Source organism: Crocuta crocuta, unplaced genomic scaffold (genome assembly GCF_008692635.1).
Source record: "Crocuta crocuta isolate KB4526 unplaced genomic scaffold, BGI_CrCroc_1.0 scaffold70, whole genome shotgun sequence".
NCBI classification, from domain to species: Eukaryota; Metazoa; Chordata; class Mammalia; order Carnivora; family Hyaenidae; genus Crocuta; species Crocuta crocuta.
In genome coordinates this window covers 10,542,059-10,563,289 of record NW_027528417.1, presented here as the reverse complement: position 1 = coordinate 10,563,289, position 21,231 = coordinate 10,542,059, and the positions used below count along the sequence as shown (strand labels likewise).

At 36.5% G+C, this 21,231-nt stretch overlaps 1 protein-coding gene across 3 annotated transcripts in view; it reads right to left on the bottom strand.

Moving 5' to 3' along the window:
• The window catches only part of FGF12 (fibroblast growth factor 12), a 571,216-nt gene that overhangs the window by 19,787 nt on the left and 530,198 nt on the right, over nucleotides 1-21,231 (bottom strand). For all 3 annotated transcript variants that reach the window (XM_077754376.1, XM_077754375.1, XM_077754374.1), the window contains exon 4: nucleotides 2,731-2,929. In XM_077754376.1, coding sequence (XP_077610502.1) covers nucleotides 2,731-2,929 — 199 coding nt within the window. The remainder of the gene's footprint in view (nucleotides 1-2,730; nucleotides 2,930-21,231) is intronic.

Below are 21,231 nucleotides of genomic sequence, written 5' to 3'. Positions count from 1 at the left end.
TGTGTTGACAGTGCAGGGCACAACTGTACGACCTCCTAGGGAAGGTGGCGCGCAGAGCTGGACATAGCTGAGGCCCCTACCAATTGGGAAGCCACAGAACTGGCCCTGGAGACCAGGTTTCTTGATTTGCTTTACGAGAATAAAACTCTGTATGATTAAGCTGCTCTTAACCTGAGTTTTATATTATACACAGCCAAATCTGAACCTAAGGTAAACAGTTAGGAATGTCTAGTTGTCTCTTCGTACATCTGTACTGAAATGAAGCAATACGTACAGAATTTAGACAGCTCTGGGACTAGGAATGTGGTCATTGTATACATTACTCTTAGAAATGTGTACATTGTCATACAGCCTCCAGAAGCTTGAGTAGCCAAAGTGCAGACAGCAGACATGATTAGGAGGGTAAATAATAGGTGTTTTTTGTTTTTGTTTTTGTTTTACTTTTTTGGGAGGTTGGTATGGGAAGCATTATCCATAAAAGGAATAAATAAAACACATGATATTTTCCCCTTTCCTTTACAGTTTCCTGGATTTTCTGAAAATTGTTAATGAGCATGTGCTCATGTGTTCCTACAACAGCAACAAAAATCAATTTAGATGCACAAATAAAAATGATGCAACACAGGGCAGGTGGGTAGGGGAATGGGCAAAATAGATAAAGGGGATTGAGAGTATATTTATCCTAATGAGCTCTAAGAAATTAATAGAATTGTTGAATCATTATATTGTACAGCTGAAATGAATACAGCATGTAGGATTATACTCCAGTAAAAAATGATATAAAACTTTTCATAGTTCACTCATGCTGAGCCTGGAGTGTTTTTGCCTGCCTGATCTCTACCTCTTATCTCTAATGGTCTGAACCTGGCCAGGCTTGAAGTTCATTTAAGTAATTAGCTTTTCAGTATCTTTTTTTTTTTTTTTCCTGGTGGAAGTGACAGCTCTTTCTCTAAATCCCAATATCTTTTCCGGCAACATGTAATACACCACTTTTTACATTACACTATTACATCAGTAAACATATTTCCTATCTCTAAGAATATTACAAGGTTATTTGGAGCATATAGTTCTTCTTTGTCTTTATACTTACCTATTCATGTGTTCATTTATTCAATTAACAACAGATTATTGGAGATCTCTCTATGATATGCAAGATATTGTACAAGAAACAAGGATATATGAGGAAAAAATACAACATATTCTGTTCACTCAAAAAATGATCTATAACCATGGATAAAAGGAGACAGTGTGGCAAATAGGTAAATTTCATACAATGTGATCATTTCTAGAGGGAAGAACTGTATACAGTGATAAAGTGAATAGAATAAAATATTTAATTTTACTTGAAGAGAGTCAGGGAGGCTCTCGCAGAAGTAGTGACTCTTGCATTCATTCTTTATGAAGACTAATAGGCATTTTCAGGCACATGAGTGGAAGAACATTGTGGGCAGAGGAGAGCAAAATAAAAAACCCCTACACATGTCCCCAAATAGTGAAAAAAGAATATAAGAAGGAAAGTTCTGTTTTGTGTAGTTAAAAGCACAAGGTGTGAGGGGAGTTTCTCCCAAGTATTGATTGAACAAATGTTTGTTGACTGTTAAAGTCATAGATACTATGCAGCAGGCATTTTGACCCTTACACTGCTTGGCCTCAGTGTATCTTGTAGATTGTTAGGGGACGGAAAGCCTGCTAATTTACAGAATTTCAATGCACTGCCTCGGTTTCTTCATTTTCTTAGGCTAGGAGGCTGAACTAATGCTTTAAATGACTAATAATGTGACTTTTAAAAGGGATGTTATTGGTAAATGTCTAGGTCACTGCTATTTCCTTAGGCTGTATTAAAAAGCTTGACTGAATCCAGTAAAAGTGGTTACCACAATGGTATATTCTCATCTTACCTAAGGAACAAGTCACCAAAAATGTGTTTCCTTAGCATAAAATTATTTATTCCACCAACCAATTTGAAATAAGTGAACACTATATTAAATGATCATGAGAGGGGAGGTTATAGGCTCAACTGAGAAGGATAAAATTGAATACTGTAACTATTTATTGATCACAGTCAATAGCACACTCTTTTCTTTCCTTAGAAAATACAAAGAAAAATTAATCCATCATATTGTTAGATCTGTTGACAAAGATGTATAGATTAGGATAAAAACATATTTCTAAAGGCATTTTGCAAATTTTAAAGCACGATAATAGCATTATTGGTTTTTCAAGAATGTAGCTTGAGAAATCACTTCCACCAAAGAAGGAAATTGCATGCAAATGGTACCTAGCACTATTTTTTTCTACTTTCAGGGATTTTCTAACTTCTATATTCAAGCAGTTTTTAAAATAAATGCCAAGCATTTGTACTAGAATTTTATGTATGTATGTATGTATGTTTATTTTTGAGAGACAGAGCACAAGCATGAGAGGGGCAGACAGAGATGGAGTCAGACTTGGGAGCAGAGTGCAGCTTCCAAGCTGTCATCACAGACCCTGATGCGGGGCTCGAACTAACAAACCTCAAGATCATGACCTGAGCTGAAGTCGGACGCTCAACCAACTGAGCCACCCAGGCGCTCCTGTTGTTTTTTTTAAGGAAGAGGTACTACTGTGTTTTCTGAAACTTTGTTTAGATCTGTTGCATTCCAAGCAAGCTCCATTGAATAAGGGACAAGGAGCAAAATTGGCATCAACGCACAGATTAGGGTCTAAAAAGAAAAGACGTTCATTTCATACCTTCAATAGGTTTTGGTACAAAATGTGATGAGGGCTTGGTTTTCTTCACTCTGTTTCCCTTCATAATTTGACCTTCTTTATTGAGTCCCAGAAACCATGCTCGGCCTGATTCTTGCTGACGATACAGTGTGGAAGAATAAATCACATAGTAGTTTTCAAATACAGATTCCTTAAATTTGCATTCTGGAGTGAAAACATCCTGCAGAAGAAAAGAGGATACAAAAGAGAGAACAGATTTAAAATGTTAACGAACAAATGCTTAAATGCAATGAACCTGAAATATAGGTTTTGCTGTTAAGAAAAATTAAAGGCAACTGCAAGTAATTTTTGGTAGCAATTGGTTACAAAGATTCATCATACAAAATCAAGAGGCAAGATTTCCTCTATTTTTTAATATTTTTTTAAAAAGCTTATTTATTTTGCGAGAGAGGATTCCAAGCAGGTCCCACACTGTCAGTACAGAGCCCGATGTGGGGCTTAATCTCACAACCATGAGATCATTATCTGAGCTTAAATCAAGAGTTAGACACTTAACCAACCAAGCCACCTGGGCACCCCAAAATTTCCTTTCTAAACAAACTTTCCTTCACAGAACACAACTATTCAAGTTGGAATCACTCATTGGGCTAACATCATTCAAGGCTGTGCCCAGAACTGGTCCTAGGAAAATGTTTTGTAAATTTAAGACACTGACCACTGCACGTTTTAGTGATGCATATCATATAAAATGTATCTCTGGGAATCAAAATCAAACACAACCTCAGCACACACAATCTCATAAATGTTTTAGAAGGACTACCTTATACGTAGCCAAAGGTACTATGCAATCAAACCTTGTTGCATAAAATCACCAATATACCACCTCTTTGCTTAATGTCAGTAACTTTCCCATTCATTTCTTTGTAACATTTTTTAAATCAAGATGGAACCTTAAAAATCTTCTATTTCAACCTCTTCATTGGTAAGTGATATAACCAAAAGGTTATATGATTAATTCAGAGTTACACCAAAAAAATAAATTACTGCACCAATGCCAGAACTCTCACTGCATTTTAGAATCACTGCCTCTCAAAATCACCTTTTCTGCCTGAGTCTTGTTTAGTGACTCACAATGAGATTTTATAATCAATACAATAAAATCAAATCCTAGCCTGTCAAATGGACAAAATATATTTCATGGAGAGAAGAAATTCCTCCCCTTCTAATATAAGCAGAAGAAAACCAATTGTGATAGCATCTTGTTCACCTATAGGTAAATACGTATACTGCAGGCAAAACACATTCACAATGGTCACGGCTGCCTTTGTGATGTGCGAGAAGAATCTCTTCCTTGTAGCCCTTTAAGTGTAAGGCCCCAGTAGTTTTGTGCAGTTACACCTGCAGTTAAGTGACTGAGGAACATGTGGGACTAAAGCTGGGTGAAACCATGTCCTTCTAGGTGATATTCATAGACTAGTCCCCTGGCTTCATTTGGTGACATGTCAATGGGTGCTGGTGAAGGCCTTCAGTGACAAAAAAGAAAATGCTTAAGAGGCTTTCTTAATTTCAAATGGTTCTAAAATTACAGAGTAAAAAGTGAGACTAAAAAGACGGGAAGGGAAATGAAAAGGTGGTTGTAAACATTACACATGTGATTATATATCATATAGATAGATAATATAGATAATGTATGTTACTGATATATATTGATACTATTTGTATGCATATCTCTCTATACTATATTGATAATAACACTAAAATGCCATAGGACACTCTCAATTTTAAGTAAACCTAGTGGCTTGAGAGTCAGAGAAATGAAAGACTATGCAAGACCACTTCACATCTGCTATGATGGCTGTAATAAAAAAGATGGATCCTAAAAAGTACTGGTTAGGATGTGAAGAAACTACCACCCCCATTTATTGCTGGTGGGAATATAAACAATGTACCAGCTGTGAAAAACAGTTTGGCAATTCTGGGGAGAAGTCAAGCATGCAATCACCAGATGATCCAGCCATTCTACTTCGAGGTATATATCTAGGAGAAACGGAACTCACGTCTACACAGAAACTGCTACACAGATGTTCACAGCAGCATTATGCATACTGTGGAAGCAGTTCGAACATCTATCAATGAATGAATGGATAAACAGGATGTGGTACATCCATACAATGGAATATTATTCAGCCACAGAAAAGAGTGGAGTCCTGATTCCCGTGACAACATGGATGAACCTCAAAAATATTATGCTAAGTGAAAGAAGCCGGGCAAAATAGGCCATATGTTGTATGATTCTATTTATATGAAACACCTAGAATAGGCAAATACAGAGAAAAAAATAATAGATTAGTGGTTGCCAAGAGCTGGGGGTAGGGTAAATTAGATGAGAGAGTTTTTTGTTGTTGTTATTGTTTTTCTTTTTTTTTTTAAATTGGAGAGAGGAAAGTATCCTGAGATTGGATTAGATAGTAGTGATGGCTGCCAATTTGAGACTAGCCTTCATACAACCTCTTAAAACCCACTTCCATCAAAGATCATTACTACATTGTCTTTTATACATGGGAAAATTAACAGTTTGATTTAGTAAATGATGGACTCTGAGGTTTCTGTTTGGTTTCACAATTGTCTGCTCTTGAAACAGCAAAAGTCCAGGATGTTGGGCAGAAACATGAGCCAGGAATAGCATTAGGCAGGGACTGGGCCTTGAATATCTGAGCTGCTGAAAGGGGATCCTAGCACAGCATCCAGGCCCTAATTAGAAATGAAAAATTGGGGGGCCTGTCTGGCTTAGCTGGTTAAGCATCCAACTTCAGCTCAGGTCATGACCTCACAGTTCAAGAGTTCGAGTCCCATGTCAGGCTCTGTGTTGACAGCTCAGAGCCTGGAGCCTGCTTCAGATTCTGTGTGTGTGTGTCTCTCTGCCCCTACCCCTCTCGTTCTCTCTCTCTCTCTCTCTCTCTCTCTCTCTCTCTTTCTCTCTCTCTCAAAAATAAATAAACATTAAAAAAAAAGAAATGAAAAGTCAAGTGGAGTATCCCATTTAACATTATTCTAAGGGGTCTATGCAGTGTCAGAATTCAGAAATGCTTCTGAAGTCACTAATACCTGGCCAGAGCAAAACATTTCAGGTGGAAAAATTGTCAGAAGCTTAGTGATGGCACTTCTAGAAACGCTGAGGGAAACCTTAAGAACATTGAGCAAACCTGGACAGTCATTCTAAGTGCAACCTTGGCACTATTTATATAATTTCAATATAAAACGAAGTTGCACATTAAAGAGTTTACCATATAGTTGCTATTATCACTCTTTTAGTTTTTTTTAAGTTTATTTATTTTGAAAGAGTGAGAGACAGAGAGTGTGAGACTGAGAGGGGCAGAGAGAGAATAATACTGTTGTAGGTGAACCTCAAGCACGGTTAAATACGAACATGCTATTTCTGCCTCTGTAAAATCGCTTAGCAGGCTTGTACTTCCCTGTTCTGGCTGACCACACCCGCACCCTGTACGCAAGGTTACAGAACACCACATCACCATTGTGCCCTGGTGGCTGTCACGCAGTCACTACCCCACGGCTTCCCAAATGTCTAATTACGGTTGGTCATTTCAAGACAAAGAACTTAAAGTTGATAGGTCTCTGCCAAAACTAACACCTGAGTGTCACAAGGCAATCGGTTACCATGATGTGCTGTAAAATGTAACTGGTTGACTAAATAATGACGAATCCTGCCTTGCTGAGATCCATAGAAGCTCACCGCCAGCTTTGTTCAGGGCCATTCTCTGCATTTCTCCATGAGATCAGGTTTGGCCCGGCCGTAAATAAAATCTTGCCTCGCTTCTGTTCTGTGTTTAGTGGTCTTTCCGACAATCACCCTGCTTCAAATACCAAGTAGGCTCCACACTGTCAGCGCAGAGCCCGATACAGGGCCCCATCCCACAAACCGTGAGATCATGATCTGAGCGGAAATCAAGAGTCAGACACTTAACCTACCCAGCCACCCAGGTGTCCCAATTGTGTAAGAAATGAAATGTCCCATGACTTACACTAAGAAAATCAAGAGTTTTGCTTCTGGATCCACATCTGTTAGATGTGGGACTTTAGGTAAGTGATTAATCTTCTTTGAATTTTACATATGCAACTATAAATTATTTTAGAGAAAGTACGATGGACATGGAAGCATGTTGTTAACTTTTAGAATTTGCAAAAACCCCAATTCATTATTCTTCTTAAGATTTTATTTACAGCAAGAAAACTACAATCAATCATGTAACTAGACACTTAGTTCTGTGTTTTTGTCATAGAAGTTTATATCTACTCCAGCATCCAGGACCCTATGCTATAAGTTAAGCTTTATTCTACATAGATTACTCCCACTATAGCTAAAACAAACTACACACACATACTTGTTTTAAAAAAAAATGGTCTAGGGGCACCTGGGTGGCTCAGTTTGTTAAGTGTCTAATGTTGGCTCAGGTCACGATCTCAAAGTTTGTGAGTTCGAGCCTTGCATCAGACTCTCTGCTGTTAGCACAGAGCCTGGTTTGGAGCCTCTGCCCCCCTCTGTCTGCCCCTCTCCCACTTGCTGTCTCTTTCTCTCTAAACAAACAAACAAACAAACAAACTTTAAAGAAAATTAGCTAAAACTTTCGGCAAACACTTGGGCAGTCACAGACATTCAGAAGACGATCTGAGGTTTAAAAAAAAATGTGTTCACAATGACAATACATCTAATGTGTAGGGGAGACAAACAGACTTTGGAGCCAAAGGTGATAAAATCCTGGACTACCTTAATCCAATGCATCTAATGAAAGCAGAGTAGTTAACGAGTATAATAAGGAGGATTTTCCCATCTTTGAAAGACTAAATGGTGGTCATATTGCATTTATATCCATTATCCCAAGCAATTAGTTCAATGTAGGTACATAGTAAAGCTTGTAGAAATATTTGTTGATGAGATAGAAACCTCTCCACATGTGCATCATGTATATAGATACGTGAAATGCTGTTTATTTTTTGCATTTATTATCTAGAACCTTTCCAAATCCTAAAAAAAAAAATAAGTTAAAAAAATATTTCCAAATCATAAGTTTATTCAACTTCAGCTGACCTGAATTTCAGTGGAATATTAATATGACCTCTGCTAGGTTTCCAAAATTACTTTTGATCACTCACTCGTTTAGCAGAATTTGCAACTAAAAACAACTGATGTTTTTGTTCTCGCATTGTACAAGCCATCATGCAACCAGTTCTATTTCACATTCCAAATACCTATTCACTCTTGCTTGGTCTAGAAAATTAAGAACACCCACCCATTTCAATCCAGATGATAAGGAATGTTTGAACACCACATAAAACCAGGCCAACCGCTCAGGATTCCTCTCAGTCTCTCGCCATTTCATTTGATTCTTATTTATTCTCTGTATAATTCCTATCTCTGATCCCCAACCTCATAGTTTCATACTCTACCTTGATCCCTCTACAATATTTAATTTCTCCCTTACTCTTCTCTCTGCATTGACATCCTGCACAGGTTGTGGCTTCTCCCCTCCAGTCTCAGGGTGTGCCATTGCCCAGGATGAAGGGCCCTTCTCACCCTCATTTGAATGGCATTCTCCTTTAGAGATAAATACCATGAGGAGCAAGGAGACATAAACTGAGAATCTTTGATGGTTAAAATGTTATATTTTTTTCATGGTTGACTATCACTGCCAATTGTGTTTTTATCACATTTGAATTCCTTGACATGCTCATCATTCCCTGCCCTCAAATTGTACTTTCTTCAGGTTGTTCTATTTCTCTATCCAATAAAACCCTGACAAATGCTTTTCTCAGTCATTTTGGGAATCGTGATCTTTCCCTCATTTAGCTTCTCATGGAATTGCTTTTTCTTTGTAGTATTTGTTGCACTTTGCCTCTTGTATTGTTTTTTTTTTCTTATTCCTATCCTAGACATTCTGAGCTTTGCTCCAAAACCAAGTTCCTCATCAACACTTTATTATGAAGTCCAAGGCACTCAGCACTCAATTTATTCTTATTAAATCAAATAAAATTGTTCTAAGGAAACAGTAAAGACTATGTGATAAAGCAGAATTAAATGATAGTATTGACTCTGTTTCTATGGTTGTACGGTCTTGGACATACCATTTAATTTTGATAAATCTTTGTTTTACTAGGTATAAGGTGGGACAATAATTCTAATATTAAAACATTTTGTAAAGACACTTAAGATCTGCCTTTTTAGTAAATTTCAACTACATAAAACAATATTGTTGACTTTAGTTACATGGTTGTTCATTAGCTCTCCCGAACTTATTCATCTGTATAACTAAAATTTTGTACCCCTTGACCAACATCTCCCCATTTCTCCCTTCCCAGCCCCTGTAACCATGATTATACTTTCTGCTTCTACAAGTTTCTTCAAAAATTCCACATATAAGTAAGATTAAGCAGTGTTTATATTTTTGCATATAATTTATTTCACTTAGCTTAATGTCCACCAGCTTCATCTATGATGTTGCAAATGGCAGGATTTTTTTTTAATTTTTTCTTACAAATAGTTTATTGACAAATTAGTTTCCACATAACACCCAGTGCTCATCCCCATGAGTGCCCTCCTCCATGCCCATCTCCCCCCTCCCCCCACGTCCATCAGTCCTCAGTTTGTTCTCAGCATTCAAGAGTCTCTCACAGTTTGCCTCTCTCCCTTTCCCCCACCATTCCCCCCTTCTTCTCCCCCTTGTTCCTCAGTTAAGTTCCTCCTAATCCTCCTATACGTGCAAACATATGATATTTGTCCTTCTCTGCCTGACTTATTTCGCTCAGCATAACACCCTCAAGGTCCATCCATGTTGCTACACATGGCCAGATTTCATTGTTTCTCATTGCCATGTAGTATTCCATGGTATAGATAAACCACATCTTCTTGATCCATTCGTCCGTTGATGGACACTTAGGCTCTTTCCATGTTTTAGCTATTATTGAGAGTGCTGCTATGAACATTGGGGTACATGTGCTCCTATGCATCAGCATTTCATAAATGGCAGGATTTTTTTAAGGCTGAATAATATCCTGCTGTATATTTATTACTATCAATTCTTTTTACCTGTCAACCCCTAACAGATACTGAAGTTGTTTCCCTATCTTGGCAATTGTGAATAATGCTGAAACGAAGATGGATGTGTAGATATTTCTTCAAGATCCTGATACTATTTCCTTTGGATATAGTCCCTAGTGGGAATGGTTGTTTGACTGTAAAGTAGTTTTAGAATCACACAGAAAGAAAGAAAGAAAGAAAGAAAGAAAGAAAGAAAGAAAGAAAGAAAGAAAGAAAGAAAGAAAGAAATTATGCAAGGTGATGGAAATGTTTATTAGCTTATATACATTCTAAATTGTCAATTATACCTCAAAAAAAGCTGGAAAAAATCCACCATGGGTTATATTCAAGTAGAACTGAAATAAAAAGATCATGCCAAGTGTTGACAAAGATGTGGAACACATGGACCTTTTATACATAAATGATTGGAGAATAAATTGTTAAAAACCATCTTGAAAAACTCAGCAGTGATTGTAAATATAAGTATATCCTATGATCCAGTAATTCTATACCTGGATTTATATACCAATGAAACCTCTCGCACATGCACTCACTCTCCCAAAAGACATATACAAAAATGCTCATAGCAACACTATTTATAATAGTCCCCAAATGGAAACAACCCAAATGACCATCAATAGCAGAGTGGATATGTAGTATATTCAGACAATCACAAAATACTACAAAACAGAATAAACAAAATACAACTGTAAGCAATAATACAGATGATTCTCACCAACATAATGTGAAGAAAAGAAGCCAAGCAAACAAAAATAACTGCTACACACTGTATGATTCTATTTACATAAAACTCAAAAGCAGGTAAAACTAATCTATTGTGATAGAACTCAGGATAGCGTCCAGGGAAGGTAGTTACTGGCATGAAGCAAGTGGAGGACTCTGGGAAGTTGGGAATGGCCTACTTCTTATCTTGGAGCTGATTACATGAGTGTGTTCATTTAGGAAAATTAATTGAGCTCGGTTCTGATTTGCACAGTCTTCGTGTGTGTTATTTGTTAACAAAAAATCTATAAAAGGCTCAAAAGATGTGGCAAAGATTAAGTAAAATGGCAAATGTTACTTCCCCAAAACTTTGTCTTTTCAAAATCAAGTTTTTTCCACATAACTAGCTAACATATCATGCATGACAATTTTATACCAATAACAATCATTCATTCATAGGTTGCAGACAAATTTTGTTCAAGATGAAAAAAATGACACTTTTGGATCATATAATTTATTCAAGAAAGAATGTTTTCCCTCCAACTCACTTATTCTACTTCTCACTTTTTTATTATAGGCCATTATATAATCCACATACTTACATGTTTTATTTAAATAGTGCTTGTAAAACTGCCTAGGTTGAAACTAACCATTTGCAAAGTCTTATGATAATAATAATAATAAACATAAAATGAACAGAATGGAAAAATACATGAAGAAATGTACAATAAATATTTTCTGTAAAATCATTTGGATTATCTAATTTTTTGGCTTATTATCCACTAAACAATTTTCCAAACTGTCAGACTAACCTTTGGCAAATCAGTTAACCTCTCTGAACCTCAACTTCCTCTACTATGAACTGAAGATCCGTTTACTACAGTCTCATGGAGCTATAATGATCAAATTACATACATGTGCAGGCTCTCTGATACCTACAAAGGCTTATACAATTATTTGAAAGTACTTATTTTCCATAGAAGACTTGACACCATGACCTTAAAAGTCACTACATTTTGAAGTGACATAACTCACAGCCACTTTTCCTCCTCGTAGTTTTACTTGCACAATGTATGCTTCCCAACAGAAGTAGGATTACATGACTTGTATAATCCTGCATGGTTAATATAATTACATGGCAGCACAATTACAATTTCTCTTCATCCCGTGCTTTATGGATTCCCATTTCCTCCTTACTGCTCTAGTGACCATGCTCCATGGGATGAATGTGCAATGGATGAATGAACATTCGTAGCACTGCAGCCACGGCTTTCCTTGCCGTTTCTCAAAAACAACAAGGATAACCCATTTCGAGTCCTTCACAACTGATATCCTCTGTTCTTGAAAATGCCTTCAATAACATATTAACATGGCTTGATCTCTCATTTCATTCAGGTCACTGCTCAGATGTGACTGTCTCAGAGAGCTCTCCTGACTACCTTACATAATTCCGCACCTCCTCCTCACTTTCTAATCCTTTATCTTGCTGGTTTTTTTCTCCATAACTTAGCACTAGTTGGCATGATATTACATATGAATTAAGCTCCATGAAAGTAAGCACCATGATTGTTAACCTCCCTCATATTCTCCATAGTTGTTGGAATTAAAAGCAATCTACTCTGAATCAAAATAATTTGGTGGGGGGGGGAAAAACTTCATGAAACCTAGATTTTTATTCCTGTATATCTGTAATCTGTGTTCAAATTGGGAAGATCACTTTGTCTTCAGTTCTCTGCCCCCCTAAGCATAAAAGAGAATTTTGTTGGACTAAGGAATCTCAAATGTCCCTTTTGATTTAAATTTTCCATAGCATTAGCATTCATATTCAATAGTTAAATAATTTCTTGAAATTAAGGAGTCCAAATAAATCTTGTTATTTAAAAATAGTGCTTATCTACCCCAAATGGCGATAACATATTACTATTAAGAAAATAAAATAGGGGGCACCTGGGTGGCTCAGTCGGTTAAGCACCTGACTTTGGCTCAGGTCATGATCTCATAGTTTATGAATTTGAGCCCTGTGTCTGGCTCTGTGCTGACAGCTCAGAGCTTGGAGCCTGCTTGGGATTCTGTGTCTCCCTCTCTCTCTGCCCCACTCCTGCTCACACTCTGCTTCTCTCTATCTCAAAAATAAACAAACATTACAAAATTTTTTTAAAAGAAAACAAAATAGGGAATGTAACCAGAAAAAAATAAACCTGGTTTATATATACTTAGTTATGACTAATGACTCTATGAGAGGTAAAAATTACTGATATTTCAAGCATATGCTAAATACAAAGGGCCTTCTCATTTTGACTTTTTTCCCATTCTAATTAAAAACCCAAATCTAAACTCTTTTAATGTACAAAAACATCTACCCTATTTGCTGTGCTACCTTTGTATTGAGTTGTGTAGAAGGAAGAAAGAAATGAAAAGAGTGATGATTCTTGTGACACAGTTTATGTCCAACAACTCCAAAGCTAGATTGTTCATTAGGTTATAAACTTTGAATATTTGGAATGTGAAGTTCCTGGTTGGCTAACTTTCTTTGGCTTTTAGATGTACAGAATCTGAGGATCCTTGGTGTACTCGCAGCTGCTTTGCCAACTGCGTTTTCAGACATATGATATTGAGTCAAGCAAGAGAACTTTTGTTTTCCATCCTGACAAGAGGCAAAGAAAACGCTAAAATACATTATCTCGAATGAAACATTTAAAAAAAAAAAACTGAGTTGCTTTGACTCGAACAAATCTAATTTTATAACTTAAAAAAAAAAACTCAACAGATACGGAATCTTTATGTATACACTTTTGAGATAATTTTTACGGGAAAACTACTGAGCTAATTTCTCTAAAAATAAAGCTTCTTTGTTAACATAGTCACTGTTATATCTTACAAGGCAACAAGGTAAATTTACACCATCATAAAATAATGAAAACTGGTATATTAGAAACAATTTTGGAAGCAGACAGACATAAAGATTCAAATCCCCAAGTTTTTAACTTGGACAAGTTATTTAATTTTTCTAAAGGTCAGTTTTATTTCTGTAAATTAATACTAATCAGACCATCACTATAAGTTTGAATAATTAACGCTGTAAAGATGTGCTTCACATAGTACTTGGCATCACTCACTTTATGAACTTCTAGATATATTTTTTAGGTGATATCTGATATCACAAATGAGAAGGGCTAGCCTGAGCAGTAGGTTGAGAAAAGTCACTCTTGTGAAGTTCAAATAATGTGTGGAGTTCCTTTTGCCTGAAGAGGCTAATCAAAGCAATGCTGCTTAAAATTCATTTTGGCCATTATTTATAGAGTACACAGAAAAATATGGCTATTTTTATTTTCCTGTTAAATGATGTTTTTATCAATCTGAGATAAATGATGTGGTAATTTTCAGATTCTTAACTCCTCCTAATGAGGCATAATACCACATAGCCATTTGACTTGGCCTCTAGCCAAAAGCTTGAAAGTACAGAAGTGAGGTGGGAATGAGCAATTGGAGAGGGCCGGTGAATGAGAGGATATATCATATTACAATTAACTGTCATCATCAGAATTATTTCCAGAATTCTGAACATTCTAGAGACAATAGAGCAGATATTGAGGGAAAGTGCAATTCTCCATTAAAAACACCATTGCTGCATGTACACAGTACATTCTTATGAGTTTGAAAAATCAAGGCAAGTCAGTTGAATACCCTCAGCAGATTCATGAAAGAGGAAGTATGCCTCGGGTGCCTCGGCCTCTGTTTTCCTTAATGGGGGTAAAGATGAAAGTGGGGATATTTTCAACTTCCCATATTTAAAGTTATTATTTATTTTGAGAAAGAGAGAGAGAATGCATGTGAATGGGTGAGGGGCAGAGAGAGAGAGAGAAAGAGAGAGAGAGAGAGAGAGAGAGAGAATCCCAAGAAGGCTCTGCTCTGTTAGGATGGAGCCTGATGTGGTCAAACACATGAACCATGAGACCATGACCTGAGTTGAAATAAAGAGTTGGATGCTTAACTGACTGCACGACCCAGGCACCCCCAAATTCACATATTTAAATTAAACCATTATTATACCTTTGGGAAGTCATTTTGAATACTCTAAAGGGCCCCAGATATTATCAAGTAAGGTTGGAAATATATTTTTACGTGAAATTTTCTAATTTTTAAAACTCCACGTGTCAACTTCCATGAAGTCATAATATCTGATATGAAACTTTACTTCCTGATGTAACAATTATAAACACTGGACAAGTATATGAGGCACCAGTTTACAGGAATCTGTCAACTGGAATTGCTGGAATTTGATCTTTCAAAGAAGGGAAATACATAAAAAAAAGTACTACATTAATCCTGGCTTTCTGCATAGGGTACCTTTTAACCCTGGAATGAAGAGATAAAGCTGAAATATTGCACTATAGTTATTTTGAACTAGAAGCAGAAATTGGAGTTTAAGGACAGCTAAAGAGACTTGAATTTTTAGAGCAAGATGCCAGAGAAAAGGAACCTGGCGAAATGGAGGACAGGAGATTATTTGGGAATTTCCCGAGGACCCTGAGTGTATGGATGAACTGTATATCCTCAGAATTAGACCCCTTAAGGCCCAGCCTAGAGCAGTTACTATAGAACTGAAAGACGAATAGAGATACAAGAGGTTGTGCAGGGCTGGGATATGCTGAGCTTCTAGAGAAGCCAGAAAGCAGAGACCTTGATAATGGACATTTACTGGAGACCTCAGAAAGGTCGGAGTTTAATGATCACATTGTAAATAAGGTCCCCCTGCCCTGGATTAAAGATAGAAACAAAATAACCAAGACCTAAAGACACACAAACACACACACACACACACACACACACACACACCCCAACAAAATCAAGATCTTCTAGTTATTTATCTAAATGCCAGGAAATAAACACACATTCTTTATCAAAAGATAATCAATGTAGTCTACAATATATCCTACAAATGTATAATATACAATAAAAATTATAAAACATGGATATAAATAAGACAATGTAACTCACAGTCAGACAATTAAGCACTTAATAAGAAAAAAAACAATAAGATGACCCAGAGGAGCCAGCCTGTAATAGGCAAGGACTTAAAAATAGTCCCTCTGGGGCACCTGGGGGGCTTAGTCAGTTGAGCATCCATGTCCTGATTTTGGTTCAGGTCGTGATCCCAGAGGATCAAGCCCCATGTTGGACCCCACATTGAACATGGAACCTACTTGAGACTCTCTCTCTCTTTCCCTCCGCTCCTCTCCTCTGCTTGCACTCTCTCTCTAAAAAACTAAAAAAGAAAACAAAATAGTTCCTATAAATGTTGTAGGGCTTAAAGAAAAATAAAGACATAATGAGTAAACAAATAAGATCTATCAGCAGAATAAAAAAGGAAATAATAGAAAACAGAACCAAATGAAAGTGTTAGAGCTGAAAAAAAAAAAGGTACAGTTGAGGTTAAAAAAATATTGGATGTGATTATTAAACTGGAAACCCAAACTCATGAAAAATAAAGAAAAAAATTAAAAATGAAGCAGATAAGAGGAAAGGACACATCAGGCACCACTAAGCAGTGGAAAGTAGAAGATAATGGAATGAAGTCATTAAAGTGCTAAAATAAAAAGCAAATTGAATCCATCATACTATATCCAGTGCATGTATCCTTCAAAATCAGTAAAGTAAAATAAAAATATTTTTAGATAAACAAAATAAGTTAATTCATTTCTGCCAGACTCGCATTATAATAAATGCTGACAGTTGTTATTCATATTGAAGGATACCAGATAGTAACTAGATTATATAGGAAGGGATAAATAGCACTGAAAATCATAAATATGTTAACAAATATAAAAGAATATACTTTTCTCCTTTCAATTAAAAAATTTCACAGAAAGGGTTCTAATGTAAATGTGTGAGTGTGTACATGACATTGTAGAAAATAAAGAGGCTCAATGAAAATATATTGTTTTATGGTATATATATATATATGTATATTTGAGAGAGTATATGTGTGTACATGCATGAATGGGGGAGGGGCAGAGAGAGAGGGAAAGAGAAAGAATCCCAAGTAGGGTCTGTGTTGTTAGCACACAGCCTGATGTGGGGCTTGAACTCATGAATATAGCTCTTGTATTTTATGTCAAGTGTCTTAATATTAATTCTAGCTAGCCTGTAATTCAGTAAGAATCCCTATTATACTCTCTAGAGCAAACACTATAATTATAATTTTCAAAAGGGTAGAACTAAGAAGCCAATATAGGGATTTAAATGAAACATGAAACCTATTAATTGAAAAGAAATAAGAAGTGGGCTGCATGGGTGGCTCAGTCTGTTGAGCATCCAACTTCAGCTCAGGTCATGATCTCATAGCTCGTGAGTTCAAGCCCCATGTCAGGTTCTGTGCTGACAGCTCAGAGCCTGGATGCTGCTTTGGATTCCTTGTCTCCCCATCTCTCTCTTAAAAATAAATAAACATTAAAACTTAAAAAAAGAAAAGACATAAGAAGAGAAATGGAAAAACAAAAATCAGATGAGATAAATAGAAAACAAGTAGTAGATGTTAGATTTGAACCCGACCATCTCAAGATTCACTTTCAATGTAAACAAAGTAAACACTGCAATGAAAAGGCAAGACCGAACAAAAATGTAAAACTAGACAATATTCTGTCTGTAAGTGATATCCATAGGTCTCATAGACGTTGAAAATAAAAATATAGAGATGATATACACAATAACAGTAAGCATAAGAAAGTAAATATGACTATATTGATATGAGACAAAGGATACTTCAAGACAAGGAGTATTCTCAGAGGGAAAGGGAACATTCCATAACAATTAGGGGTCAGTGCATCAGGGCTTAGAGACAATAATCCTACTTATGTATGTGCCTAATAATAGTACTTCAAAAAGTGACAGAACTGAGAGAAGCCAACAAATAAATCCACAATCATAACTGCAGACTTTAATAATCTTCTCTCAATAATTGTTAGGACACATGGCAAAACTCAGTAAAGATCTAGAAAATCTGAATACTTCAAACAACCTGACCTAATTAATACTGTAGAACTCTTTATCAAACAAAAGCAAAATGAATATTTATGTCAGTTCACAGGGAACATTTACCAAGATAAAATGCTAGCATATATAAAAAGTCAAAAGACTGATATCTTACAGAGTATGTTCACAGACAACAAAATTAAATGAGAAAATTAATAAAACAAATATCTTCAAAAGCCTTGGATATTTGGAACTAAACCACAGATTTATATAGAATCCATGGGTCAAGGAAGAAATCACAGAGGATATTCAAAATAGTTTTAGCTGAATAATAGTGAAATACAAAATATCAAAATTTGTGGGATGCAGCCAAAGGGGTGTTATTAGGGAATGCAAATAAATTCTCATATTATAATGCAAACACCCATTGACCCACTTTTGGATATCTGACCTGCAGATATAGTGGCTTGCGTGTAAAATGGAGTATGTCAAGATTATACTCATAGTAAAGGTGCTTGTAATATCAAAATAACAGAAACAATCAAATGCCCTTCAACAGAGGATTAGATAAATTCTGGCATGTCCACACAATGGGCTATTATACAGAAGCTGAAGACAGTAAAGCAGTTCATTACATATTGCTATAGAAAGGTCTCTAATATCCATTGTTAAATAAAAGCAGCAATCTGCATGTGTGTGTACATACACGCAAAATGTATGTATGTATCTGTACATGCTACCATATGTGTTAAATATGTACATATATGCACATATGCACAAGTAGGTCTTGCTTATATTGTGCTTAGAAAATCTCCTGAAGGATACACAAGAAGCTTGTGTTAGTGTTTTGCCTCCTGGGAAGGAATCTGGGTGGTTGGAGAATACAGCTGTAAGAAGTAGATTTGCTTTGCTCTGTGCATGTATTACTGCTACAAAAACTAAAATAAGAGGAAAACAACCTATTGGTCAAGTAAAATTAACCTACTAGCTAAATATGGCTCTTGGACCTCCAATATAGAGTACAACTTCTTTTAAAATAGTTCTGTATTTTTAATGTTTATTTATTTATTTTGAGAGAGAGCGCACATACGAGCGCGTGCGTGCACACAATTGTGTATGAGCACATGAGTGGGAGAGGGACAAAGAGAGAGAGAGGGAGAGAGAGAATCCCAAGAGACTTCTTGTTCAGTGCAGAGCCTGACTCGGGGCTCAATCTCATGACCGTGAGGTCATAACCTGACCTGAAATCAAGAGTCCGATGCTTAACCAACTGAACCTCCCAGAGACCCCTAAAATGTTCTATTTTAAATTTGATAAAACTTAGCCTCTGAAATTGAAATCTACTTACCCAGGCTCACACAACAAACAAAAGCCTCATGACTACATGAATATACTCTAAGATTGCCTCATCCCATATCAAGAAACGGTATACTTCTTGTGAAAAGTTACTGAAGGAAGATCAACGAAGTTCCGACTAAAGACACCATCCAAATGGACTAGTTGAGTGAAGGCGAATAAACAGGATTCCTTACCCCATCTTTCATGCCCCAGTGATTAGAATGGCAGGATAACCTTGAGCCTTAGTACAAGGAATACACATTAAAAAAAAAAATTATCATCCTTATGTGGACTCTCTTTGTTTCACTTTTTCTGCCTTTCCATGACTTGGATCAATCCCAACATTCAGAGGACCCCAAAATTCTCCTGCAAAACTATCTAAATTTTAATCAAAGCTGCCAGGAACACGATGGGCTCCAGAGAATGGTGGACATTCACCTGTGAATATGCCTTAAAGGGCTTTTAGTGGGCTGATGAGTCACTGTAGGCAGGCGACATAAATATTCCCACTGTCATTGGGAGAAACAACCCCAGAACTTCCTTGTGTCGCTTGCTCATTGGGTTTAAATTACACATTCATTTAAATATCTTCTTGGCAGTGATTACAACGCTCAGTGACCGGAACATTTCTCGGTAAGGAACTACTGTTATGGCCAATGAATGAGAAATGCGGGCTGGGAGGCACCGTGGCTGCGAATCACCCATGAGGCAGGATTACTGTGATGCTGCTGTAAGGCACTGCACACATCACAAAACCTTTTATTAATCCAGAAGGAATGTAAGATTTAAAAAAAAAAGCAAAGAGAAAGACTCCTGGTATCGTGTAGGTACCCAGCAGGTGTGAGCAGACTGAGACTGACATTCCATCCACGGCATTGCTATAAAACCACATCTCACAGGTGTGCTCTGCTCAGTCTCAATCAAGCCCACACGTACAGTCACACCAGTCACTTCTATTTCGACAGCCTAAAGAGTAATCTGCTAGACAAATAGTTATGATAGAATTGAAAAGCTAGACTTGTAGTTGTTTTTATAAATATCTTTTCTTCAATGCACCTTGCTGCAGCGATGAGCCTTCAGAAGGCAAATTCAAAGCAAACACATTTACCACTAAAGAGCAATGAAGAGTGAGGGGCCTGGTTCACCTAATGCTTTTCTCTAAGGTCCAAGGTTATTGAATATAATTTATCTCTATCATGTTTTGAATATACGGTCCTTCAGATAGAGAGATGATAAACACACTTGGTTGATTTCATAAAAGGTACTAAAAACAAGGGAGATTCTTAAGTTCTGCCCTTTTGGTGAATATAGTATCCTTGAAATTTAAAGTTATAAATATATAGTCTGATGCTCCATTTTACAGATGAAGAAATCAAGGTTTCCAGAGGGAGGAAATAAAACAATTAAGATCATGCTGCTAGATAAAAGCAGAATCAGGATTAGAATACAGTGTCTAGTCCAGGAATCTTTGTTCTTTACGCCACAGTGCTCTGGTTATGATTTATGCCCTTTCATAGAGAAGGATGTCCAGGTAAAATAGGCTGTGTACTTTCAATTGTGTGTATTTTCCATTGATCACATGATTTTGACCAATGCCTTTCAATTGCTACAATAGTGTCATTTTGTTTACCTCTTACAGTGAACATACTTTGTTCTTAGCCATTTTGGTTGTAGGTATTTTGCTCTTATTACATAAAGCAGGCATTGGTAATATAACAAGAGGCAAAAGGCAAAAATGGGTGACAATTTTTATATAAACAAAATAAAAACAGAGTAAGTTTAACTAATGGTTTTAGCCAGGGATGGTAAAGGGAGAAGAGATTGTGTTCTTCAAAGCAGAACTGTACAAAGAAAATACCGAGTCAAAGAACAGGGGCAGGGCTTTGCAACTCTGAAACTTAATAGTCATTCTACTACCTGATGGTCCTATTAGTGTACATTGATTCGTTTGTGATTCTGGGCTCATAACTTAATCCTGGAGTAATTTTCTTTTGCAAACTAAAAGGTGACAAGTCACTCACTCAAAGCACCTTCTCAGACCCAACAAAAATGGTAGACCGATGAAATGATTCTGCAAGCATGAATGTTCACCTACAAGTCTTAACTATTTGTTTAGTATTTGATTACAAATCCATAAAAAGAAAAGATTCATACATATGTGGATAATTCATGTTCTTTATCTTCATCATCAGGTTGCCAAATCACCTCATACAGTTGCATCCATGTTAATAGGTTATATATCAATATACCTTTCATCTCCCACAGATTCTATCACAATTTATATACATATTCCATTTGTTGCTTCTGCTGTGCTTTCACATGTGCCAAGTCTTCTCATCAATAGCTGCAAACCCAAATACCAGTTATTAGGATTCTAATGCTCTCTCAATTATTCTTAA